The sequence below is a fragment of the Enhydra lutris genome, unplaced genomic scaffold, assembly GCF_002288905.1.
Source record: "Enhydra lutris kenyoni isolate GAN:26980312 unplaced genomic scaffold, ASM228890v2 scaffoldscaffold1, whole genome shotgun sequence".
Taxonomy (NCBI): domain Eukaryota; kingdom Metazoa; phylum Chordata; class Mammalia; order Carnivora; family Mustelidae; genus Enhydra; species Enhydra lutris.
The window spans coordinates 9,256,222-9,283,760 of NW_019154085.1; the positions used below are offsets into that span (position 1 = coordinate 9,256,222).

General features: G+C 40.8%; 1 protein-coding gene across 1 annotated transcript in view; it reads right to left on the minus strand.

The window, feature by feature from the left end:
• The window catches only part of LOC111143071 (ankyrin repeat domain 44), a 353,405-nt gene that overhangs the window by 61,528 nt on the left and 264,338 nt on the right, over positions 1–27,539 (minus strand). The window contains exon 16 of the mRNA XM_022496527.1: positions 27,262–27,373. Within this exon, the coding sequence (XP_022352235.1) occupies positions 27,262–27,373 (112 nt within the window). The remainder of the gene's footprint in view (positions 1–27,261; positions 27,374–27,539) is intronic.

Genomic DNA, 27,539 nt, shown 5'->3' on the forward strand with positions numbered 1-27,539 from the left:
AAAATGAATCTTTTACTATTAGAACTCAAATCTTTACTGTGCTCATTCTTAATAAGTGAAGTAAAATACGAATTGACTCATATTTAAACTAAAAGAAACAAAACCTGATCTTTTCTGCTAGTTAAAAAAAAAAGGAATTTCAAGTTGCAAGAAAGAAACGAATAAAAGGTAGTCTTCATTTATTTTCTGAAAGAAGTATTTCTGGCTATCTGTGAATAACTATCTCTAGAAGAATATTAAAATTTTCTTTACATACTCATCTCCAGTTGGTAAATAAAGTATCTAGAATTGTTATTTTAAGATGATAACCAAAATGCAACCCGTTATAAATGTGAGTGGACACAAAATAATATGGCATCTGACTATCTACTTGGATTTTAAAAATGTAGCCTTAACTCTTCTAAGGAGCTATGCATTGAGCTCAGAGTGATCACTTGAGTAATTAAATGGTCTGTGCGCTTTACTTATAACCACTATAAATTAGCAAAGAAAAAATTTCTAATCTCATAGGACTAGTGCCATAATATTCCTAGTAATGACAGAAATACTCAGCACGCTTTATAGGAAGTTAGTAGAGAAGGACTTGCAACCTTTTCCAAAAGCGTCCTGAGGCTGGGGTAAGAGGATGAGGTAAAAATCTGAGAGTGGGGATGCCTGGGTGGCTCAGTGGGTTAAGCCTCTGCCTTCCACTCAGGTCGTGATCTAGGGGTCCTAGGATCGAGCCCCGCATCGGGCTTTCTGCTCAGCGGGGGGCCTGCTTCCCTCTCTCTCTCTGCCTGTCTTTCTGCCTACTTGTGATCCCTCTCTCTCTGTCAAATAGATAAAGTCTTTACAAAAAAAAAAATCTGAGAGTGACTTTAGTGAATTTTTTGAATGCCTATAACAAATGTCTTCTGGATCTAAAAAATATCTGATTCTATGAGAAAACACACACACGCACGCATGCACACACACACACACACACAATTCCTTTAGATACTTTTTGCTATTTCTTTAAAAACTCAAATCTTAAATCTTACTTGTAGCTAATGAACAAATATTCTATATGGATTTTTTGCAAATTATGAAATAATTTATTTTGTATACTGGACTTTTCCAAATACACCTATTTTCATGTATCCAGTCACTAAACATTTTTTCATCTTCCAAAAATTTATGTGCAAAGTATTTTTCCATAACCTTTACGAGTTCATGGGACATCAGTATGGAGGGTAACCGGGGACTTCTAAATATGGGCATGATTGCAAGAAACCCTTGTTTCACCCACACTAAGAGCCACACAGCCACATGCTGATACTTAAGTTCCATGCTATTAAGGGAACATTCTTGGGGCTTATATAACTTTTTTATTTTCTTTTCAAATATGCCTCAAATTTTCATGCTTTATATACATGTTAGGATAACCAGATGCTCTTCCGAATTATGACCTTAAGAAATTCAACTTGGCAAAAAGTTTAAAAAAAAATTCACCTTAGCAGTGATTTTAATCAAGGAAAGAAAGAAGATTTCTGGGGTGTTTTTTTTTCTATTTTAACAAAAATCTACTCTTCCTCCTAAACTAATGCAGAAGCCTCTCTCTGTATCTTGGCCGGGACCCTCCTTGACTACCAATAACAGAGCACTGTACTTCACCTTCATTCCTAATCATTTGCTGCAATTAACACCTTTCTCCCCAAATACTTTGGGCCCATTAAGTTTGAGCCTTCTTCTGCTGGCTAGCCACCAGGTTATTTTTTTAAATGTCTTGCCTACTGAAATTCACAAATAAACCTTGGTCATTCCTAGCTGTGTTCGGGCCCGCAAGAACACAGGGCTCTCAGAAGCAGAGCTGAGCCCTGGGACCACTCCCTTCACGTGTGAAGTTATTCAAAGGCCTCCCTTTCTTTATCCTTAAAGTACTGATGACTCATAAACAGTAGGACCTAAGCTTTGCAAAACCATAATCTTCTACCAAATCAAGCTACTAGGAGATACCGGTTTGGTTAAATCAGAAGATGTGTTCAACCCACTGCTGGCCACATGTGTCTTCTGAATTCTTTAACAGTACCTTTGTTAAGGAGATGAATGAACAATACCAGCTTGGACTCAGTTAAATCTTACCAATAAATAAATACCTACTTTATCTTACTGTCATTTCTGAGATATGAATACTATTTGTAGGTGAGGGGTTCTTGACAAGGATGACTGTAACCTCCAGGGGACATGTGGAAATGACTGGAGACACTTTTGATTGTCAAAACTTGGAGGGGGTGTTGGTTGCTCTTGGCCCCTAGTGAGTAGAAGCCAAGGACGCTACCAAACATCCTACATACACCAGAGAGCACCCCCCCCCCCAATAAAACATCATCTTACTCAAAATGTTAATAGCGTCAAGGTTGGGAAATCCTGCTTTAAGAAAACGAAACAAGGGCCCCTGGGTGGCTCAGTGGGTTAAGCCTCTGCCTTCGGCTCAGGTCATGATCTCAGGGTCCTGGGATCGAGCCCCGCATCGGGCTCTTTGCTCAGCAGGGAGCCTGCTTCCCCGCCCCTCCCCCCACCGCCTGCCTGTCTGCCTACTTGTGATCTCTGTCTGTCAAATAAATAAATAAATAAAATCTTAAAAAAAAAAAAAAAAAGAAAGAAAATGAAACAAAAGTAGCTAAGAGGAAATTATTCCCTTTGAACCTTTGGAAAGGCTTACCACCTGGGCAGAATGGAGCTCTCACTTAGAACTTCATAACAGGAAGACAAATGGCCCAACAGAAGGCCCATGATGGCAGCACCCCAATACATTCTTATAAAGGAGCTTAGTAAACATGATCCATAGTATACAGACTAAATTCCAGAGAAAATATCATCATCATCAACTTGATAGGGCTCGCAGTTAGTAAGAAACCCATCCCTGACACTGAATTTGCACAGAAAACCTGTGAATTGAATGGAGAATAAGATAGAAAACAGATGTTAACCAAGCCATCTAAATTAGGTAGAGCATTGTTTGATCCATTTTAAATCATTTCTTGTTTTGGGAAATGTTGAGCTTGGGGGAGTGGGGTACAAATAAGTATCTTGTGTTGTGTCGGTGTTGTGATGCACGAGAAAACCTCCAGCCAGTTTCAGATTTTTTTTTTTTTTTTTTTTTGCCAGTTTCAGATTTTAATCATCTTACCCACATTACAGATGCAGGCTATCTGGCAGATGCTCAGAGGAGGGAGCCTTATCAGTCCTCAGCATCTAATTACTTATCTTAGAGAAAATTAGGCAAGATTCCAAGTCTACAGAAGATTCATGTTCTGTCGGGAGTTATTAATTACAAGCAGACTTAAGAAGCATTAATTTGTTTTGGTAATCACGCCAGGGTGTGTGCAGCTCTGCCAAAATGCACAGGAAGTGGAGATGAGGGAGAAGGTGAGCTGCTCTGCTCGGCTGGTAAAGGGGGGATTAAAACCAGATGGCCCCAATTTGTCTCTTTCAGCCAAGTTCCAAATAAAATATTCCTTGCGCTGAAGTTTAAATTAAATTGGCGCCCGAACGCCCCACCCCTGAGTAAGACTCTAACTCCTTCTTTTTGATTTCCGGGTTTGTTGTTATTGTTGTTCTGACGACCTTAAGATAGTTAAAGCATACTCTGGCATATAAACACACCTCCACCCACACTTGCGCACGTGTGGGATAAGAACGGAAAAGAACAGAAGTTTAAATGGGTTATCTTTGTATGGTGGAATTATATGGGATTTCAATTTTCTTTTTATTTTTCTATGATGTTTCTGAAATTTCTACAATTTTTAAAAAAGATTTTATTTATTTATTTGACAGAGAGAGAGATCACAAGTAAGCAGAGGCAGGCAGAGAGAGGGAGGGAAGCAGGCTCCCCACGGAGCAGAGAACCTGATGTGGGGCTCTATCCCAGGACCCTGAGATCATGACCTGAGCTGAGGGCAGAGGCTTAACTCACTGAGCCACCCAGGCGCCCCTGAAATTTCTACAATTAAGCACATATTATTTATAAACAGAAAACGACTTGGAATAATGTAACTATACCCCCTCATCCTTCTGTTCTATTCCCTAACTATGATCTAGTTCTACTGATACCGCTCTACTTTAAATACTGACATGAGCACTTACTTTGAAAAAGGGTGACTAACCAATCATACTAATCATATCGAAATCTCACCCAGTATTACCGACTTACACAGCTGTCTGTACAACAGATTGCTAATGGGTAACACATTAACATGTTACTCAAGAACTAGTTTAGTAAGGACTTCTCAAATTCTATGTTCCACAATATACATATCTTCATAGTCTGGCGATGCATAGGTAGAGGGAAAGAAAAAAGGAGAAAATATACTTCAGGTCACCACCAGGCCAGCTGTAGGACATATTGAATATATAAGACTCAAACTTTGGAATGGATTTGAAAACGATTGTGTCCAAGCTCGATGTCTAAAGTTATGTGCAATTCATACATTTAACGAAATTCCTTGACAAGCTGATAATATAAGGTACTGAGGTTGGCCTAAGTGAAACACAAAAAAATTCCTACAGTACATGAAGTAACATAGGTTTACCTAAATTTCATGGCCAAAAAAGAGAGAAAATGTTGTCTTGGTCTGATGCTAAGAAAACTCGAATGATTGAACTTATTTGTATCAACACAAGGGCTGACAAACCCACCTCAATAAAAAAAAGTTGTCAACCATTCCGGTTCAAAGCCAGAACCACATCAAACATTAAACGCTACTACCACTGAAAAGAAACACATAGACCTGTACCCCTGAAACAAATAATATGTTATAGGTTAATTTCAAAAATAATAAGAAGAAAATAAACATCCTCTTAAAATGAAAGTCTAGATAGTTAAGCAAAAAGGTAATGAAAGTCCGTTATGAGTAGAAAATGAAGAAAATCCTAGTGCCTACCACTCAGGTATGATGCTGTCTTGATATGAGCTACTAAGTGAGAAGTAAATTATGCCCACAATGATCCTGGAAGCAGATAAGTGATCTTGTCCTTTAGCTATTTCCAGTTTCTCATTGTTAATCCCTGGGGAATTTCTGTTCGACATATGACAGTTTCCTGATGAGTATAAGGCCATATGGGTATTCCCAGGGCTCTTCTAAAATAATAGAGAGTTCTAGCAACTCTTAGGTTAAAGCAGCACTTACAGAATACCTTCTGTACAGATGCTATAGTTGTAGATGTTCTGAGGCCACAGAATAAGGAAAAGATTCAGTCCTAGGAAGCATCAACCTGAGGTAGACCTGGGAAAACAGGTAGTGCTTTGGACAAAGAATCCTTCACGCACTCAATACTCTTACACTGGCCTTGGGCCACTCAAGTTCTCCCTCACAAAGTAAAATTTATCTGTCCTATTTCTCATTCTTTTAAGCTTTTGCTCTCTCTAAGCTAAGATGCCGGCAGGTAAGAATATGTTTCCTCCAAGGAAAGTACTTTTTGGTTTAACAGAAAAACAATAACCTGACCCAGAGGAATCACTTAATATCAAGAATTTTAGCAGCAGACAAGTCAAGAAACACAACATTACTAGGAATTCAGAAGTCCTTCTCATGCTTCCTTATCATTAACCCCTTCCAAGATTAACCACTCTTCTGCTTCCAGCACCAGAGACTGGTTTTGCTCATTTCTGAGCTCTTTTTAAGTGGTATAATAAAGAATGTATTCTTTTGTATCTGATTTCTCCTGCTCAACATTATGTGAGTTTAACCCATGTTCACACGTGTAGTTGTAAATCACTCATTCTCTACTTGCTTTAAAGTATGTCAGTGTAAATCCACAATAACTATTTTACTGTTCTACGGTGGAACAGCATTGGGTAATTACTAGTTTGGACTTATTATAAATAGCCCTTCCTGAACATTTTTTGTGTGCCTTTTGGTACTCGGATATACATATTTCCACTGGGTGTATACACAGGTGCAGAACTGTTTGGACATGGGAACGCATAGCTTTAGCTTAAACAGATCCTGTCAAACAATTTCCCAAAGTGATTTTATAATTCTGCTTCCACTTGGGATTTTTTTTTTAAAGATTTTATTTATTTATTTGACAGAGAGAAATCACAAGTAGGCAGAGAGGCAGGCAGAGAGAGAGGAGGAAGCAGGCTCCCTGCCGAGCAGAAAGCCCGACGTGGGGCTCGAACCCAGGACCTGGGATCATGACCCGAGCCGAAGGCAGCGGCTTAACCCACTGAGCCACCCAGGCGCCCCTCCACTTGGGATTTTGAAAGCTGCAAAAGCACATTGCTTCTACCCTAAAAGTAAGAAAAAAAGTCCACAAAATCATAACTTTTCCTAAGCTCATGAGGGAGCTGAGGTCATGAGGCAACAAAGCAAAGTGCATTACAAGGAGGGAGAAGACCAGCCAAGGGGAGATGTTTCCTCTATGGCAGAGCGTGGGTGAAAGTTGTGACCACCATTAAAAAGAAGGTAAAAAGGTACCAACCCAAACTGTTCATGAATTCTTAAAACCAAGCCATCTTTTCCAATAGTTGGGAACCTTAAACAAAAAAGGACTTTGCACGCAGCTCGAAAGCTCTTTACCATGAGTCTCTAGTGGGTGCTCGTGAACAAGATTGGGCACAAGGTAGAGGACCCAGGAGAACTCCCCTGAGTGGAACAGGTATGGGGGAGGTGATTGGCTACTGTTCCAAGACAAGCATGAAACACTATTTCCTTGGATCCTTCTTTCATAAAAAGCAAAAGCCTTAGGCTATTGGAAAAGCAGCAGCAACCCTTCCATACCTAGGACCCAGACAATACACCATTATTTCTGGTGAAGGAACAGAAATAAAAGTAATCCCCTTGTAAGGGTAGAGTAGAAGCAAGAATCCTCTGCTCCTGGGGAGGGCATAAAATCCTTTCAGGCCTACATCTTATACTTACAAAAAGCAGAGTTTTGCTACCAGGCTAAGAAGGGCAGGATCTCTCTTCTCAAAAATCACCACAGATACAAGGCAGAGTTTGTCATAGGATAGGGTTGCTGAGAAAACCCATCCCCTGAGACCCAGGTGCACAGGGACTGCTTAACAGTGAGGCTGAACCCAGGCAACAGAGAGCCCTCACAACAAGCCTAGGACAAGTAACAAGCAACAGCGATGTGGTGCTGGGGAAGAGGCGAGAGCATGGAAAAGGATCACTTCTGTGGAAGGGGCATGCAGGGACATTGAAAGATGAGAGGGAGGCATGAACACTGAGCAAAACCTTTTGCACATCAGGACAAGATAGCAGGAGCCCATTCCACAGGAATGTGAAGCCTCTGATGGACTGAAGATAACCATGGCAACAACAAACTCAAACCCCCTTCAGCTCTGATACATCCCCACACTAAGAGGAGGGCTACCCATTTCCAGCTGCAAATATTATTTACTTCAGTCTCTGCTGATTTTCTACACAAAACTCCAATCATTCATTCCAAAACTATGAGAGACATAAAAAAAGCACGCAAAAAAACAAAAACAAAAAACCCCAACTTATTTTCAGGAGGTAAAGCAATCTGGCATAAGACTCAAAGACGGATGACCCAGTTGGTAGAACCATTAGTCATGGACTATAAAATACCTAAGATTAACATGCGAAATGATTCAGTAAAAAAAGGTAAAAAAAAATTAACTATGAACAAATGGCGAATTTCAGCAGAGAGCTTAAAAACTATAAAAAGAGTTAAATGGAAATACTAGAAAAAAAATATCAGAGGTGAAGAATTCCTTTGACAGGTTCACCTGCAGACTGAATACCATGGAAGGAAAAACCAGTGAACTTGAAAATAGGTCCATAGAAATGATTCAAATGGAAACACAGAGGATAAAAAAATAGTGAGAGAAAAAATAACAAAGTACCAAGAGCTACTCAAACGGTGTAACATATGTGTACTTAGACTCACAGAAGATGAAGAACCAGCAAAATGTCTGAATTTTCCAAACTTAAAGAAAAAAAGATATCAAACCACATATCCAAGAAATCCAGGGAACTTCAAGCAGGATAAATGCCAAAGTGGGGGAAATACACTTATAAACATGCTAGCCAAACAGCTGAAACCCATAGTTAAAGAAAACTTCTATAAGATCACCAGAGGGAAAAAAAGAAACATTATACTCAGAGGAGAAAAGGATTATAGCAGATTTCTCATCAGAAATTATACAAACCAGAAGACCATGGGGTGACATAACTAAGGTACTGAAATGAAAAAGTTGTCAATATAGCATTCTATAACCAGTGAAAATCTCTTTCAAAATGAAGGCTAAGATAATAATAATAAAATAACAAATTAATAATAATAATATTAAGAAGAAGAAGGAAGGGGAGGAGGAGGGGAAGGTGGCAGCAGCAATGACGACACAGGTCTTATCTGAGCAGTAGTATATGAGAGCTACCGTTGTTTCACATCCTTACAATACTTGGTATTTTCTTTTTCATTGGCCATTTTGGTGGTCATGAAGTTGAGGCATAATGTGGTAGACAAAACAATGGCTTCCCAAAATGTCCACATCCTAGTTCCCAGAGCCTGTGAACACATTACCTCATACGGCAAAAGAGAATTTACAGCTGTGACCTTAAAATGGGGGGATTATTGTGGATTATCTGGGTAGACCTAATCTAATCACAGGAGTCACAGAAGTGGAGAACCTTTCCCAGCTGAGGTCACAGACAGATGTGACAGTTGAGTAAGTGTCAGAGAGATGCAACATTGCTGGCTTTGAAAACAGAGGAAGAGAAGGAAAAAAACCAAGGAATGAGGGTAGCCCCTAGGAGCTAAAAAGAAAGGGACGGAGATTCTTCCGTAGAGCTTCCAGAAAGTAACGTGCACTATCCACACCTTCATTTCAGTGCAATGAGACCTGTGTTGGACTTCTTACTTACAGAACTATAAAGTAATAAGTGCGTGTTGTTTTAAGGTGCCAAATCTAGGGTAATTTGTTATAGCAGCAACAAAACACACATACATATATTTGTGGTTCTAATTTGCATTTCCTTAATGGCTAAGAGAGTTGAGCAACTTTTCATGTTTATTAGGTATCTTTTTTCATAAAGTGCCTTCAGATTTTTTGTCCATTTTTTTTTATTGTTGCTTATCTTTTCCTTATTGGTTTTTAGGGCTTCTTTATGTATTCTGTAAGAGTTATTTTTTAAAAGATTTTATTTATTTATTTGAGAGAGAGACAGTGAGAGAGAGCATGAGAGGGGAGAGGGTCAGAGGGAGAAGTAGACTCCCCATGGAGCCTGGAGCCTGACAAAGGGCTCGATCTCAGGACTCCGAGATCTTGACCTGAGTCGAAAACTGTTCCTTAACCAACTGAGCCACCCAGGCACCCTGTCAGTGTTATTTCTATATTCTGCTTTTTCATATGAATGTATTGTATGCTGAAGCTTGTCTTTACACTCTTTTTTTTAAAGATTTTATTTATTTATTTGACAGAGAAAGAGAGATTACAAGTAGGCAGAGAGGCAGACAGAGAGAAAGGGGGAAGCAGGCTCCCTGCTGAGCAGAGAGCCCGATGCGGGGCTTGATCCCAGGACTCTGAGATCATGACCCAAGGGGAAGGCAGAGGCTTAACCCACTGAGCCACCCAGGCGCCTCTTGCCTTTACACTGTTAATAGTGTCTTGTAATGAAGAAAAATTTTACTGTTAATATATTTTCATCTATCTTTGCTCCAGCATCATACTGTTTTCATTACATTAACTTTTATAATAGATTTTGATATCTGAAAGTGTAAGGCCCCAGGTTTTTCTTTTTCAAGATGGCCTCGTATATTCTTTTCCCTTTGCATTTCCACATAAAATTTTAAATTAGCTCTTCAATATACACACCTATACAAAGCACTACAGGGATTTTGATGAGTTGGACAGAGTGGTTATCTTGATAGTACTGAGTCTTCTAATTAGTGGAGAAAATACGTTTTTCTGTTTATTGAAGAAGAGTTAATTTTTCTCCATGATATATTATAGCTTTACAGTATGGGCACTTAATGTTTTTTGTTATTGAAAATTATAATTTTTTGTAAATGGTATCTTTTTAAAATTTCATTTTATATTTGTTGTTAGTGGGATATAGAAAAACAACTGATTTTTGAAATATTAACCTCGTATATGGTGAGAGTAAGGGTATTTATTAGGTAGCCGCACATTTTTCTCAATAATGTTTTGTAGTTTTTATGGAAAGACCATTTTATCTAAAATATTTTAGATGTTAATAGAAACAAAAGTATATTTTATAAATAGTGTATTTTTAAAATGTTATTTATTTGTCCTTGTTAGTGATATAAAGAAATACAACTGCTTTTTTGTGTGTTGACCATCTCGAATCCATCTCGAATTTTGTATATGGTGTGAGGTAGAAGAGAAAACTCATTTTTTCCTATTTGCATATTCAATTAACCTACCACCTATCTTAATGTCTGTAACATAATTATACTTGCAAAGTGGCTTTTGCCATGTGGGGTAACATATTCACAGGTTCCAGAAATTAGGGTGTGAACATCATTAGAAGGCCATTTGTCTACTACAGTTTTGTTTCTTTTTCTTCCCCTACTGCACCAATTAAGAGTTCCAGCCTAATGTTGAATAGAAGGGGAAACAGAAGGTATATTTGTCTTGTTCTCACTGTAAGAAAAAAAAAAAAGCTTTCAATATTTCACTATTAAGAATGATGTTTGCCAGAGATATTTTGCAGATAATCTGTACCAGATTAATGGAGTTGTTGTCTATTCCTAGTTTGCTACAGAATTTTCTTAAAATCACAAACGGGCACTGAGATTTACCAAATGCTTTTATTCTACTGACTGAGATGTTTATTTCCTTTTTCTGTTAATGTGGTAAATTACCCTGATTAATTTTCTAATGTCAAAATATTTTCTATTCCTAGAATACTTCCCTTCAATTGTGATATGTTATCTTTTTTAGTGTATTGTTGCACTTAATTTCCCAATATTTTGTTTAGATCATCAGTACTTTTGGATGGAAGCATTCAGTCTAAAAATTCTTTTTTGTTCTATCTTGAGCAATTTAAGAACTGTAGATAATACTGAAATAAGAGTAAATCCTTTTCCTCAAGCATTTTATGATCTTCTGAAACTTGTCCCCATTGGTCCAACCACCTAACAGTTCTTTTTGCTCCTTTCTAAAATTCTTTGTGATTTCTTTATCTAAATAAAATGAAACATGTCTGGGGGTTGGGGTAAGAAAAAGAACTTTATAGGAACCACATATTTCCGACAGAGCAGCCCATTCATTTATTTTCAGCATTTTTGCCAGTTGGCAGTATAAGCTGAGTCCATCAAGATGACGCTGGGTGCACTTTAGAGAGTGTCTACCTGCTACATTATTTGTGCTTAATAAATATGTGGTGACATTAACAGCGAAACCACCAGGTGGTGCCACTAGAGGTAACGGTCTGCTTTTTCACTCCCAATAGTAAAGACTGTTTTCTTTCTAAGTACTATCTGGAAAAATCTCTTGGGATTGCATACTAATAATTATCTACTCCTTCATCCCACCCCTCACACCGCAGGTCCCCAAAGTCACCAAATATTTAACTTGGTACAGGCTCAAAGTTATCAGAGTAAAGCACTGGAGTTGGACTGGGGGTTCGGACAGGTGTTCTCTCTACATATAGCCTGTGAGTCTATATACATTTTTCAGCACTGAATTGTTACTGCTGCACGTTCTGCAAATGAAAAAAACATACCATACAAGATAAGAAGAGATGGTGAGTCATTTTCATGAAGGTCAGAAGCCCAGATTTGATGTCAGCTGGGTTTAATTTTTTTTTTTTTTTAACCTCCCAGGACAACATTAGTTCATTGATAAAATGTGAATGACATCTACAAAGGCTTTGATTATAAAAGAGTCTTCATTAAGTCTGGGACCTAATCACCACTGTAAGTGGGCATCTAAGACAAAAAGGCAGCAGGTCTCCTGGATTTCATGCTATGTAAAATGTATTCAGTCCCCTGTCCATTACCCAAGTATCTGTCAACAAAAGTACTCAGCGAGAGCTAATTCAGTTGAAGTTCTGCACTGCAAAACACTTGACTGCGTTAAGTGACAGACATATTGAAATGGTGACACACAGTCAACTCTGTAAAACAGTCGGGGTCATGGGTATTTATATTTGCTCAATTCCACTCGATGGGCATACACAGTTCTTTGTGTATTACCAGAAACACAATAATACTGGCGTCATGTTTCCATGGCGACTTCTGAGAGCAATTTTTGAATTTCAGAGTTACTTCTTTTAATCAACTATAATGTTCATCTAGATGATATTCCTAGGTTACCCTGATTTATATTACCGTGTTAATTTACTTTCTGCCTCAGTGCAAGGTGAAATTTATTTGCCTAGGGAAAGAGAGGTTTTATTTAGGGGGTAGGTAGGTTGGAGAGGGATGGAGAAGCTGAGGGACACGGTAATCATATGGTAATATGATTAAAAATTGTAGAAAAAGAGAACAAAGAACATAATAGATTTGAATAGAAAAATTGTTAATTTTTTGATGATTAAAAAAACTGTGCAATGGAAAAAGGTTTCTGCTTCAGAAAAGCACATTGCTTACCTCAACCCTGTGCAAATCAATGTCATATCCCTTTGTACACCATTTTTACGTTAAATTACAGTATAAATTTCCCACTGTAAGCATCAATGAACATCTTAGTGGTTCTAGCCCTATCAATCAAATATACAGCTTTAAAGAAAATTTCTAATGATTCAATTAAAGCTAATTTTGGTGGGATTCTGAAACACTAAGCACCACAGACTACTTCTAGCTAATGAACATTAGAAGAATTAGCACAGAGTCAAGTGAGTGGGTAAAGAAAGCTGTTATTATTTTAAGCAAAATTAAAACAGATGGGGGAGACTGACACACATGTGTTCAGATATGTGCCTGCCTCGCATTTAATCTTTTATGAATGGCTGATCCCAGATGGTGGGGGGATTCTGAGATACAGCAGCCGTCTTCCTACTCCAATGTATATGTGAGTTGTATCTTTTGTATCTAGTGGGTAATCCAAACGCCATCCAAAGGAAAAAAACCTTTCAAAAGCAGGCTCTACGATACTTCGAAAATGAGGTGTTGATCAGTTTATCAAAGCAACTCTAAACGTCCACCCGCATTCTGCATCATTCATTTCATTTCTGGTTTGGCTTCCTACTCCAGATCACGCACATGCTGCGGTGCGGAAAGAAGGAAACTAGAGACAAATGCAGCAAACACACTCTGCTGACAAGTGTCAGTGGACCTCTCATTAACCACCGAACCCAGGAGGAGCTGTGCCCTCCTCTGAACTCCCACAGCAAATCCCCTATACCTCTTCTGGAATATCGTATTTCACCTCCGAAAAGGATGAGAGTAAGAGAAACACGAATTCTAACAGAGCAATTATAGTACTTTGTTACATTTATTTACATGCTGATTCCTGTCACTGGATACTGAACTCCCAGATACAGCAGCTTCTTCATCTTTGAGACTTGGCACACAGCACAGTGCCTGCCAGACAGGGGGAAGTGATTCAGATACAGTAATAGTGGCTACTTACACCCCATTGGGTGCTGCACACTGTGCTAGACATTTTACTTACGTGATCCCGTTTAATCCGCAGAGCAACCTAAGCCCTATCTGACAGATGAGGGAAGCTCATGGAAATGAAGGAAAATCTTTCAAGACTTTGCAGGTAGGTGATGGCAGAGCTGGCATTCCCACCCAGACCTGTGTGACGCGGAAGGCCTTGAACTTGCAACTATACCAAGGGCCCAGCTCCCATAGGCTCAGGCCATGAGTTGTAGGGTGGGAGGACTAAGAAATGATCAGCGGCACTGATGTGGGAAGTGGCTGAGGGCGGACTCCACGCACTGGGCACAGCGTGGGCAGCCCCTACACCAACACTGGCGGACGGCGGTGGGAGCAGTGTCTTTTCATGGACATCTGTGTTCCAGTGGCTTTTTTGGATGTTAATGGCAGGTACCACCATAGCAGCATGACTAGGAGGGAAAGGAAACAGTGGGTGTCCTGTAGTAGCCAAGAGATGTGCACAGAGCTCATGGGAAACACGTCAAAGCCTTTTCAGAATGAACTGCAGCCAAAGCTTGGATAGGATGTGAGGAGATAGGGCCAGAGAAATAATTTGGAGATGGTTATTTTAATTCTATTATTACTATATGGGCAGCTAGGAAATGTGAATGACATTTTGAGCTGATAATTATACAGTATATATTTTACCTCCCATATTCCCATACCCCCCCCAGATTATAATCTCCTTGAAACTAATATTCATGCCTAACATATAACTGTGTCAGCACATTGCCCCGTAATTTATTTACTCCGTATCTCCAGAAAGCAACCATCCTAAAAGGTAGCTAATGTAAGATAAGTCACACCTCGGAAGTTGTCCCAGTGGACCGCCAGATCACTTTCCCTGGAATCTAGGAAAAAGAGCAGCTGTGCTAAGGGCTTCTCTAACTCCCGGGCAGGTTACCAAGGGTCTTTTGATTGACAAGGCCCTGGGTCTGGAGAACAAGAGAACACATGAGGTCACCAGAGTTTGGGCTTATTGACTTTTACTCAATTCCTTGATTTTAATTTTATACTCAGGAAGAAGACTGCTGATTTCTATTTAGTTTGTAAAAACTGGGTCTCCTATTTGGAAGGGAACATAGCTATAGCAAGTGACGTGAATCCCCTGGTCCTCTTGGGAGTTGGACTTTTCACTGTAAATTAATAATATTCTTGCTGATCAGTCTCATAGGACTGATAAGGAGGACTAATAGCATTTATGAACTAATAAAAGCAGCTACATTGATCCTGATCTCCAACCTCACCAACTGTCAGGACTATTATAAAGCCTTAAAAAGACCAGCGCACAGGAAATACTAACTGCTTATCATCTTTACTGTAATATTTCTTACACTTTAAAAAATATTTTTAAAGAGATAATGATACCAAAACCATGCTGCTTATCTGAAATGATTACTTTGGATGATCTCTTATATAGTTCGTCTCACGTCAATGTGAGGAATTAGAGATGCAAAGACGATTGCTATTAACTAAGAAAACTTTATGGAATAAAAAAATGATTTTTGTGTAAAATAATCATGTGTTTGGAAAACTACAAATTTTCAGGGCACTTGGATGGCCCAGTTGGTTAAGCATCCGTCTTCAGCTCAGGACATGATCCTGGGGTCCTGGGGTCCTGGGATGCAGCCTCACATCGCTCAATGGGAAGCCTGCTTCTCTCTCTCCCCCTGCCTCTCCACACCACTTGTGCTCTCTCTCTCACTCACTCTTTCTCTCTCTCAAATAAATAAATAAAATCTTTTAAAAAAAACACTACAGGGGCGCCTGGGTGGCTCAGTGGGTTAAAGCCTCTGCCTTTGGCTCAGGTCATGATCCCGGAGTCCTGGGATCGAGCCCCGCATCGTGCTCTCTGCTCAGAGGGAGCCTGCTTCCTCCCCTCTCTCTGCCTGCCTCTCTGCCTACTTGTGATCTCTGTCAAATAAATAAAATCTTTAAAAAAAAACATCGTTCAAATTTAAAAGGTAATTTAAAAAAAAAAACACTACAAATTTTCCCTAGAAAAAATTCTATGAAGTTGTGACTATATTAAATTGCCTTCCCAGTGACCAAGTGAATTTCATTGTTCAGTATTAACAAAAGTCCTTCCCAAGTATGGAATGGCAAGGATTTAAGTCCAATGATATTACCACTTGGATTATAAGTATCTGCTCATACAAGAAAATATATCTCAGTTATTGCTCAGTGATTTGGTTTTTCCAAATATCCCTTTCAGCTGTTACAGACGACTGAGCCCTACACCCACCTCTGGAATCTTAGAAAGGCTCTTTGTTCTTTGTGACTATCATAACCTTATGACCTGAAGACACAGGTGTCTATGTCAGCTCTCCTCCTGACTCCACAATGCTCAGACTTCCACATTTTCTGTTACTGAGTGAGGATCAAGAAAGAAGTGATTATTTTAGGGACCTGATCTAGACTTCACAAATGACAAGTCTTTGGCAGCTGCTAAGGCTAAGGCGTCCTTGAAGAAACAATCTTGTTGGGAAGTCACTCCTCCCTCTGCTCCCCCTACCCCCTGCCCCCAGACTGGAAGGGGTCATTCCTAGCAGCTGTTCCTAAAAGCGGAGTGAGGCCAGGCTGATGGCAGCTGTTACAAAGATACTGAACAGAGATTCCAGAAGGAAGGCTGGGTCCAAGTAAGAGTGCTTTTATGAAAATATGTGCTTAAGTCCCGGGGCCAGGGCCGCAGTAGGATGTACTTGAGAGCTGCTGGTGTCATTTTACTTCTCACTAGGTGGGTAATGCTGTAAGGCAGCTCTGTTCTCCTGACAGAAGAAGGAAAGACACACTTGTAGTGAAGACAAGGCTTTCCAAAGATGACGCAGACATAACTGTTATTGGCACTGTCCAAGGTTGTCCCGCTTTCCTTTGATAAAACCTATGACCACACGCACATCTCAGTGATATCCTGGTTGGATGGCCCTGCCTTGGTGGGTGTGGAATTTGGATGTTCTCAGATAGCGTTAGCTTTCAGAGGGTGGAATTTGCCAGTCTTCCAGAGAGTACCACATAACAGTTAAAGCTTGAAGTTGAGAGTAAGATAAACATGGTTGGAGTCCTGGTTCTGCATCACACCAGCTGTATGACCCAGGGCAAGTTATTTGAGTTTTTCATACTTTAGGGTCTTCGCATGTGAAATATAGATAAAAATGGAGGTTCCTTCACAGTGTTGTTGTGAGAATTAAATGAGACAATGCAGGCACAGGGCCTGGGCCAACATGCTTGCAATAAATGCTCATTACTATGAATTTACTAAAAATAGGCAGAGTTGTTAAATTTCTCCTCCATGAGAAAGGTTTTTTTTTTTTTTTTTTTTAAGAGAGGGAAGGAGAGGGAGAGAGAGAAAGGTGGGAAAAGGGTCAGAGGGAGAGAGAGAGAATCTTAAGCAGACCCCCACGCCCAGCACAGAGCCTGACACAATGGTCAATGTCATGACCTTGAGATCATGACCTGAACCAAAGTCAAGAGCCGGACATTTAACTGACTGAGCCACCCAGGTGCCCTGAAAGGCTTTGAAAGAGAAGTAGGGTTTTGTTTTGTTTGAAGGATTGGTTCTTTCCAGGAATGAAGGTCTGATGACTTTTTATTTTTATTTTATTTTATTTTTTTAAAGATTTTATTTATTTATTAGTCAGAGAGAGAGAGAGACAGAGAGCACAGGCAGACAGAGTGGCAGGCAGAGGCAGAGGGCAAAGCAGTCTCCCTGCCGAGCAAGGAGGCCAATGCGGGACTCGATCCCAGGTCGTCGGGATCATGACCCGAGCTGAAGGCAGCCGCCCAGCCAACTGAGCCACCCAGGCATCCCAGTCTGATGACTTTTTAATCATTGATCAAAGTTCTATGAACTCTGGTGCCACAAAGTCCAGAGAATCTCTCCTTTTTCAGACCTTCCTCGATTTCTTTCATCAGCATTTAGTACTTTTCAGGAGATAAGTCCCATATTTCATTTTTTTGGCAGTTGTCAATGATACTATATCTTTATTATTTTTTTTTAAGATTTTATTTATTTATTTGACAGAGAGAGATCACAAGCAGGCAGAGAGGCAGGCAGAAAGAGAGGAGGAAGCAGGCTCCCTGCTGAGCAGAGAGCCCAATGAGGGGCTAGATCCCAGGACCTAAGATCATGACCTGAGCCGAAGGCAGAGGCTTTAACCCACTGAGCCACCCAGGCGCCCCCAAAATAACCAGATTTTTAAGAATTGATTTTCTCCATTATTTTTCTGTTTTCAATTTTATTTCTTTTAGGTCCCATCTCTATTATTTCCTGTTTCTGCTTATTTGGGCTTTATTTTATTCTTCTTTTTCTAGATTGAGGTGGAAACTTAGATTGACTCGAGGCTTTTCCTCTTTCCTACCGTAAGCATTTAGAGCTATAATTTTTCATCTGTGCTAATTTAACTGTGTCTCCACATTTTGATTTGTTGCATTGTTCTTTTCATTCAATGCAATGTATTTTTTTGGAATTCCCTTGAGATTATCTGCTTTGACCCGTGGATTATTTAGAAGTCTGTTATTTGATTACCAAGCATTGGATATTTTTCCTTGTATGTTTCTGTTACCAATTTCTAGTTTTATTCCATTGTGGTAAGAGAACATACTCTATATGATTTCAATTCTTTCACATTTATTGATGTTTGTCCAGTGGTTCAGGATATTTTGGTGAATGTCCCATGCGCACTTAAAAAATAGTCATTGTTTTTGTTGGGCAGAGTGTTGTATAACTGTCAATTCGATCCTCTTGTATTATTGAGCTTTTCTATATGCTTCATGATTTTCTGTCTAGTTGTTCTATCAATTACTAAGAGAGAAGTGCGAGTCTCTAACTATGATTGTGGATTTCTCTTTTCAGTTCATTTGGTTTTGGTTTCACATATCTTACAGTTGTGTTGTTTGGTGCATATACGTTTAGGACACTGTCCTTCAGTGGGTTCCAGTCTTTACTAGGCTGCCTTCTCCGCATCGTCTCCTTGGGCTCCAGCCAAATTAGACTACTTTTCTGCCCTATCCAGGCCTGCCCAACGGGTCTTTAACTGAATAGGAAGGAAGGAAAGAAAGCAGGAAAGAAAAAAAGAGAGAGGGAAGAAAGGCCAGATTAAATTTTTTTAGGCTTTTAAGCTATATTCTCTTTAAGAAACCTTCCTTTCTCCTACATCACGGAGTCCTTTAGAAGCTCCTGTACCAAGAGCAATAATTCCCCTTCCTTGAAGCCCTTAGTGCCTACTATCCACCTGGAAGAAATTACAGAAAATGTGTATGTGTGTGCAGGAGGGGTCAGCATATATAATTTTAGTTTGGTGGGTGTCTTCATATCAGTTTGACACATCAGCATAGGTTTTCAGATCTTGAGGAAGGAAAAAAGTGGCGGGGATATTGCAATAAAACGAGTTGACGCTGGGAAGCAATCAAATCTAAAGAAAAGGCCAAACCACAGAAAAGTAAATTTTCATTTCTTCTCCCACCTGTGTCTCTTCTATTAAAAAAGCTGCCTAATAGGACAGTCACCATAATAGTTATAAGTTTTAAGTTTGGGTAGAATTTAAGTTTTATCAGGCTTTTTTATTAAGTCAGGCTTAATCATTCATAAGTGTATTTCATTTGTTCAACAATTTTGGGTACCTGCTAAGTGCCTGGCATTACTAGAACCTCTGTCCTATAAAGTTGGTATTTAAATCCACATACATGGAAAGAATAATAGTTCATTCTTCCTTCAAGCTTGGCATTAATCGTCCCTAAAACAATGATGCTAAGTGTGTGACTTTGTACTGAATCAATGAGTCATGGTGTAAAATCATATACTAATTTTATTCTCCTTTTCCCAGTACTGGGTCTAATCTCTTTATGAGGCTACTTCTTTTCCTGTCACTTCTGACAAAATCTTCAGCTAATAATAGAAAGTCCTCAGGACACTTTAGCTACAAGTATGACTTTGTATCAGTAAACAGTGTGTCTCCTCCAGCGTAGTAATCACAAACTCTGAATGCTGTTTAATGTTGAAGCTTCTCTCTGCCTCTCACAAAGCCTGTAGTGGGCAAGGAAGGAGACAAGGCTGACTACTTTGTCCCCAGCCTAGGGCTTCTCTTCCTCCCTTCTGCTCATTGTCTGTCTCTGCTTCTGCCTCTTCCAGGACTGGGAGAGACAGGGGAAAAGAGGACTCAGATGGGGACATGGACAATGGACTGGTACCCTTCTGGCAGGGACATTCTCTATCTGGGATGCCAGGTAGGTTCTGAGCAACCCCACCTCACTGGGACCTGTCACCTGCAGCTCCCTCTCCCTGTGTGAATGGACCTCTCTGCTAGCAACTCACATTCCCTCCCTGACCTGCTGTCCCACCCCAAGCATCCTGGGTCTCCTCACTCCTGACTAGGACCCAGGAGAACTCCAGGCCAACTCTGGCTCTTGGCGCACATTTGGACATTTGGAAGTGCATACTTTTGACCCATCACTGGTGGGGATGGAGTATTTCTCAAATGCAGACCTCTTTTTATTTAATTTCTGGCAAGCAAGCTCTGGTCAGAGTTATACAGTCTTTAGATTGTTATGTCAGTTCACCTAGCCCCTAAATTGCACGGGACGCATATCCGGTATCCAAAAAATCTCCTCAGAACTTCTGTCACTGGGCTTGGAGTCAGGAGAAATCATCCGTATAATCTGCTATGGTGGGAGGGGAGCAGTAGTGGGATTTATAGCAGAGCTGTCCCCCTTACAATCTGCCCTCGGATCTCCAACTTCCTAAATGGGTAAGGGGGCCACGGGTTGAAACACTGGTGCTCCATTTTGAAACATGGAGGCAATGGCCCCACTGTCCTGGGCCATCAACAAAAGTGAAAATGAAATCGTTTATTTTAATACACCCCGTGGAATGATTCCTTCATCCATTGCCAAATACGTTCACAGTAAAGACAAAATTTTTTTTTCCTGCTGTATTACAAAGAAATAAATGAAACGCTTTGTCCTAAAATACTGTCTATTCCACTCTTCCGAACATAGATTCATGTCACATGCTGATTCCAAGGTTGTGGCTTATATTTATATTTCTAGCCTAGCAGGCTGCCAGTGGCAGGAAGAGATCTGTGCCCCCCCCACCCCCCACCCTTCCTTAATGAGAGTTCCCTGTAAGATTTTATGTTCTCTTCAACTAAATTAGAAGAAAAAACAAGACCAGCACTGTTAAGGTTTCCTCTGCCCACTGGAAGTCTGCCTGCTGGGAGGTCATATACACCTCTAGGTCCATCTCTAAGAAGTACCTCTGGGGACAGAAAAAAGTCATCAGAGATTTGTTTGGGTCTAGAGTTCAAGTTTGCTGGCTTTTCATCTTCTCATATTCAGATAACGGCTTAGAAACCCTATTCTTTTATTTTTTAATTTTTTTTTCTTTTACTTATTTGACAGAGAGAGAGAGATCACAAGTAGGCAGAGAGTCAGGCAGAGAGAGGGGGGAGAAGTAGGCCCCCCGCTGAGCAGAGAGCCCAATGCGGTGCTCGATCCCAGGACCCTGAGATCATGACCTGAGCCGAAGGCAGAGGCTCAACCCACTGAGCCATCCAGGAGCCCCAGAAACCCTATTCTGTTTAACTCTTCTCTTATACCCTGCTTTCTTAGTCTTGAGAAAGTTAATTAGATTTTGCCAATATAAGTACATCTTCTACAGAGCCACGTGACAATGGTCCCCTAAGGTCCTGTGATAAACGCCAGAAACAGCTCAAAACATTGAGTAGTTTATCTGAAAGCGGCATAATTTCAGTGTTCAGTTGCCCAGATAGAGTTATCTCCAGAGAATCCCAGAAACTCCTAGGGTAGACAAGCAGGGGCATTTGTCACCCCCATGGACTCTCACAGTTGAAGTCCAAGTTAGCTCATAACAGAGAAAGGAGGAGAAGGTCCCAGGGAAGCGGCCAAATTGCAAGTAACTTGGCACATGGTGTAATCTCGGACTGAACTTAATCACAGGCCTCGAGTTTGCAAACAATCTTTCTAAACTTCTGCAGGCAATCTACGTAATCATATTGGCACATACATTTTTCCATTTCAATAACAAAGCCACAAAGATCTTATGTTCACAGACAAATCTCTGATATTGTAAAAGAAAAAGAGCACGCCAATATAAACTCACAAATTCCAAATAGGGACATGATTCTGTAATTTTCCCCTGCAGAGCCAGTAAGAACGCATTCCAGATAGAGGAAAGGGGAGGCACAGGGCTCTCCTTTGCCAACTCCCTTCCCCCACTCAGACATAAGTTTTATACAGACAGGAGATGCTTTACTGGTCAAGTCTCTTCCATTCTGCTTTGCTATTTTGAGCCCAACTGAATATGACTTATCACAGCTCTCAGCACACATTCGTGGGGAGAGTTTTGCTTGCACCCATAGTACATACGTTTCTGATCACAACCAGCTGAGAATGCTGGCCTAAGTAGGCAGACTTGGCAGAATCCTGAGCCTTGGCTATTCTATCAAGGCTAAGGAGTTCATAGTACTTTCTGGAAGTTGTTTGCTCATGGAATGAATTTAATATAAATTTATATAAGGAAGTAGAGTGAAAACAACTCAAATAATTTCTGTTCCTTTTTGATTATAGCAGAATAGACTGAACACAAAGCATGGTTTATAAATTCAAGCTTATGATCACAGCGAGGAGCCACAAACCATGAATGCCAAGGAAACCCATACCAAGTTAAATGTCAGAGTCAAATAAAATCTGCATCAAAATTAATGATATGTATTTATAGATATGCGTAATCACAGTAATTGCCCAACTAGATGAGGAAAGAGGCAAAAGACAAATTTTACCAATGTTCCACATCAGCTGGCTCTGAAGGTCACTCACCATCTCCCGTGCCACACCATCTCCCAAAGGACCAACTCCCAAAGGGCCCTGGTGTCACAGAGAAGGCTCAGGGGCTGCAAATACCCTCTTCCTTCCACAGGCCAGAAACACAGGCTAGGGAAATGTGACATCAAGAAATGACTCCCTGTGGGACGCCTGGGTGGCTCAGTGGGTTAAGCCTCTGCCTTCGGCTCAGGTCATGATCCTAGGTCCTGGGATTGAGTCCCGCATCAGGCTCCTTGCTTGGCGGGGAGCCTGCTTCTCTCTCTCTGCCTCTGCCTGCCACTCTGCCTGCTTGTGGGTACTCTCTCTCTCTCTCTCTCTGACAAATAAATAAAAAAAAAAAAAAGAAAGAAATGACTCCCTGCATAATTCCTGCTTGGAGGCTCCGGGAAGCCACTCAGAGCTACCGGAGACTTGTCTTTCACTGGTATAATTCCAGCAGAGTCAGGACCGGTCTGTTAAGAGGATGATGCCCCAGGAAGGCAGGGGTGTTTGTGGTAAGATGAGGGAGCGCACTGGCAGAGCAGTGGTGAGTCTGGGAAATGCACCTCCAAGTGCATAACCGGCTAATTAGTTTGCTTCCCTAATGCCTAGCACCCAAAGAACGGGAGTTTTAAGGACTATGAGGGTATCATGGTATGAGAAAGAGAGGAAGGGAGTATAAATTAGAAAAGGTGTCCCTCAAAAACCCAACTTATTGTATCAAGAATAAGCCCTATTCTCATCACAAGGAAAAAAAAATACTTTCTTTCTTTTTTTTTTTCCTTATGATTTTATTTATTTGAGAGACAAGTGGGGAGGGGTAAAAGGGGAGAGAGAGAATCCCAAGCAGATTCTGTCCTGAGTGTGGAGCCTGACACAGGGCTCAATCTCACGACCCTGAGATCGCAACTTGAGCCAAAATAAAGAGTTGGATGTTTACCTGACGAGCCCCCCAGGTGCCCTTTTCTTTCTTTCTTTTGTGTTTGTGATCATGGATGATGACCAGTCTTATTGTGGAAATCATTCAACAATATATGGATGTCAAGTCTTTATGCTGTACACCTTTTTTTCAAAGTTTTTTTTTTTTTTAAGATTTCTTTATTTATTTTAGAGAGAGAAAGAGTGTGAGTGGGGGGATGGCAGGGGGAGAGGGAGAGAGAGAATCTCTAGTAGACAACCCACTGAGAGTGAAGTCTGATGCTGGGCTCCATCTTAGGACCCGAGATCATGATCCGAGTGGAAACCAGGAGTTGGACGCTCAGCCGACACCTGGGTGCCCTGTTATACTGCACAGCTTAACTTTACATGTGGTACGTCGAGTATATCTCAGTATAATTTAAAGAAAAAAATAATTAAATGGCATTTCTGGCATGTGATAAACACGCAGTAAATGCCACGAGGGGTGGCCCCAGCCACTCCCAAATCCATTCGCAGCTCTGTGAGCCAGCAGTAAGACTAAGACGGCTGCAGTGGTCTGGCTCTGTGATGTTAGTCTGATGGGAAAGCCCAGCATTGTGTTTTGTTTTGAGTGGGAGGGGGCGGGTCCAAGAATGTCGGTACCTTGTTTAGGATCTCTGCTTAGCTGAACCACACCAAGGAGGAATTTTAGGATGCATTCCAAAATGGAAATATATAGAACTTTCCATCCTACCACAATCATTTGGGGTAATGGAGGGTATTTCCATCCCATCTGTGTTGTAAACCCACTCTGGTCCTTTCCTGAAAGCAAACGATGACATTTCTACCAATTTATATCGATAATCTGGCTTTTTTAACTGACACTACAAATTAAGATAAATGGATACCTCCCCTACCTAATTTCAAATGTCTTAAAATTTCCAAGAATAATCATTTCTTTGTAAATTACACAGGGCAAGTTTTGATATAATCAAAGAGGTAATTTCATTATGAGACAGAACTTCAAAAAACCTTCTTGTGGACAGAAAACCTTTTCATTGGAGAACAGAAATAATGGCCCTGAAATGGCTTTCAAGAAAAAATGAAAATAATATACAATATATTATTTACAGAGAAAGAAAATGTTATAGGATAATCATTTTCAGAGTTACTTGGGCTATGGGATTAAAGATAACTCCTCAAAGTACTTTAAAACAGCAAAGTTATTAAGACTATAATAACTTTGTAATAAAATTTCATATGTCCAATTATGACATGTGTTTTTCATAGAGAAAACCAATTAAAGACAGCTGTGTCTTAAGTACATTTTGGACCACAGGCGCATAATGGGTTTTAACAACAGTCAGTCTTCACGCTGCCACTGATTACTAAACACACACTTTGTGAGGAGCCTTTCTTACGTGGGACCTAGACACAGAGTCCTGTCCGGTGATAGGTCTAGATCCACTCCCACAGCAATGCTGGCATTAGAAGGCAGAAGGGATATTGTCTTCAACCAGTTCCTACCAAGCTTTTGCTCTATGCCAAATAGCCTTGGGGGGTGGGGGAGTTTTGCCCTGCACTGGGAGGCAGCATGGTGTGGTAAACATTTCTTGTTTTTTAAATCGGGAATCCCAATTCAGAAGCCTGCTTCTTCCACTGGCCAGAGCTATGTCTTTGGTACAAACCACTTACCATCCTGTGGTTTGGTTTGCTCTACAAGATAAGGGGCTGTCCCTTGGCTACTTGTGGTTCTCCCTGAAGGTCCATCTTATAGAAGGCTATGGAATCACTAACTTTCTACGTCTTCCTATGGAACTGGGTGGTTTTAAAATACGTCTACAAGTTCTTTGACACCCTTCCCTTTGAAAGGTGGAGTCTAATTTCCTCCCTGGAGTGACCCTGTGGGACCTTCCCGGCTAGATTATTAAGGGCAATACTGTCTCCCTGTCACTCATTCTCGTTCTGGCCCCCCCACTCTGTCCTGAGCAGAACGCTTTTAGATCCCTGAGCCATCATGTAAGATATCCAACTACTCTGAAACCACCAGGCTGGAGAAAACCACATAAAGCAGCCCCATAAAAGCTATTTAAATCTTACAACCCAGGTGATTGACATGAGTAAAGATGCCAGCCCCAGACACTGTCTATAACCTCAAAGGATACGTTTAACTGGAACGACTAAGCTCAGCCCTTCCTGAATTCCTGATCCACAGAAACGGTAAGAGATATAAAATAATGACTTGTTTTAAGCTACTAATTGTTGGGGGTGGTTTGTTATGCAGCTGCAGTAACTGGAAGAGGAACTCTGATGGAATCAAAACGAGAGGGAAAACAATGCCACCCCAAGGTCAAACAAGGAGATCTTCAGCATCCACAAGAAGCTCAGGAAAAAAGACTTAGAAGTCTTCAAGAATGATGAGGGCAGTATAATTCACCAATAAATGCCACACAAAGCAGCACTGAAATAATCAGCTTTTTTTCCAATCACCCCTTCATTTTCAAATGTCTATGAACATTTTTCCACATCCATGGCTAAGAGAAAAATAGTAAGAACGACCCTAAGTGGGGGCACGTGCGTGGTCCAGTTGGTTGGGTGTCCAACTCTTGGTTTCATCTCAGGTCATGGTCTTGGGGTTGTGGAACTGAGCCCCATGCTGGGCTCTGTGCTCAGCGGGGGATCAGCTTGAAGATTCTCTCCCTCTGCACCACCCCCACAATTGCATGCACACGCTCACTCTTTCTCTCTTAAAAATAAATCTAAAAAATAAAAAAAGGAAAAAGAAATGACCCTAAGTGGAACCACTTAAACCTACCAGCAAGGCCAAAGGTAAAGGAAAGTGGTGGGACATCATTCAGTCATTTCCATGCAGGCACTGATACAACTGCCTGCTGGCCTTCCCCCTCATGCCTTCCGTCACAGACTGGGTAGCAGATAATAAAATGCAAGTGTTTTCCAAAGTATACTTCCCAGCAACTCGGAAAAGTAGGACTACTCCTTTGAAAAGGACAAGGAAAGAGCTGGAGTCCAGTTAGAAATGTGGCTCCTACCATTGGCCCAAAGTTAGAGAGTTGGGATAGCCCGTGTGTCCTGGTGAAACGGATGCAAGGGTGAGGCTGAGGAGATATCAATGGTGGCCTGTGGGCAGGATTTAACCACAAACCCACTCTTTCTCCCTGGCCTACTCAGTGTTTCCAAAACTGGAAATTTCATGTAAAAAGTCTAGATTTCTAGTTTCTCTTGAAGCACCGGACTTCGGTCCTGAGTGTGACTTACCACCTGATCTCCATCCCTGGAGGACAAGCTGTTTCTCCCTTTAGAAAGAGCATGTCCTATTTGTCTCAATCCCCCCACTAGTGCTCTAGACTTGGGCTCACTTTACTTGTTCACTTTATATTTCTGTCCCTGTGGTCACCAAAGTTTGTGTCTGGTGACCTATACCAAGAGAAGGGCTTCTGACTTCAAACCTCAGGATGATTTTTCATAACTATAGGTTTGAAATCTTTGGTGCTTTAGAAATTCCAATAAATTCTGCTGCTGTGCCCTTGCCAATTTCATTCCCTAAACTACACATGTGGGACCATGACAAGCATACCCCTAATGGTTATGTAAGTCCTCCTACAACCAACCCTTCTGAACACTAGGGTGATCAGTGTGACTTCGGAAAAATATACCGAGTGTTTCTGATATATCCAAATTATCTCTAAAATGCAAACTGTCCGTACAGCAGTCAAGCATTCCGAGTCCAGATTAATACAGAAAAGAAACAACTGCCAGTCTGCTGTGGGATGAGAGCATGGACAGAAACGGAGCAAGGTCAACAACATATTGTAAAGTAAGACAACGGAATTACTTACCACAGACTATCTTCAAGGCAATTTCTAGTGAGGACTTAATTAGGCAATGAGGGCATTTGTGAGAGATTGAGACCGACATGTGCAGAGTGTGTTAGAGAAAACAAAACAAGACAGAACAACTCACCAATTCCAGACATTGTCTGTGGCCATAGGCAGCAGCGTAATGTACACTATTGTAACCTTCCTTGTCCCGGATCGACGGATTTGCATCATTTTGAAGCAGAAACTCTAGACATCTGTAAGTATAAAAATGAGGTATTATCTTAGAAGACATCTCTAGACCAGAAGCAATACTTAATGTAGATATCTTCCTATTACGAGTGTTCCACAAAGTACTTTGTGAATTTAAGCGTTTCTTTAAAAATCCCCTGGCAATGAGGATTTATGTACCGGAAGTTTTTT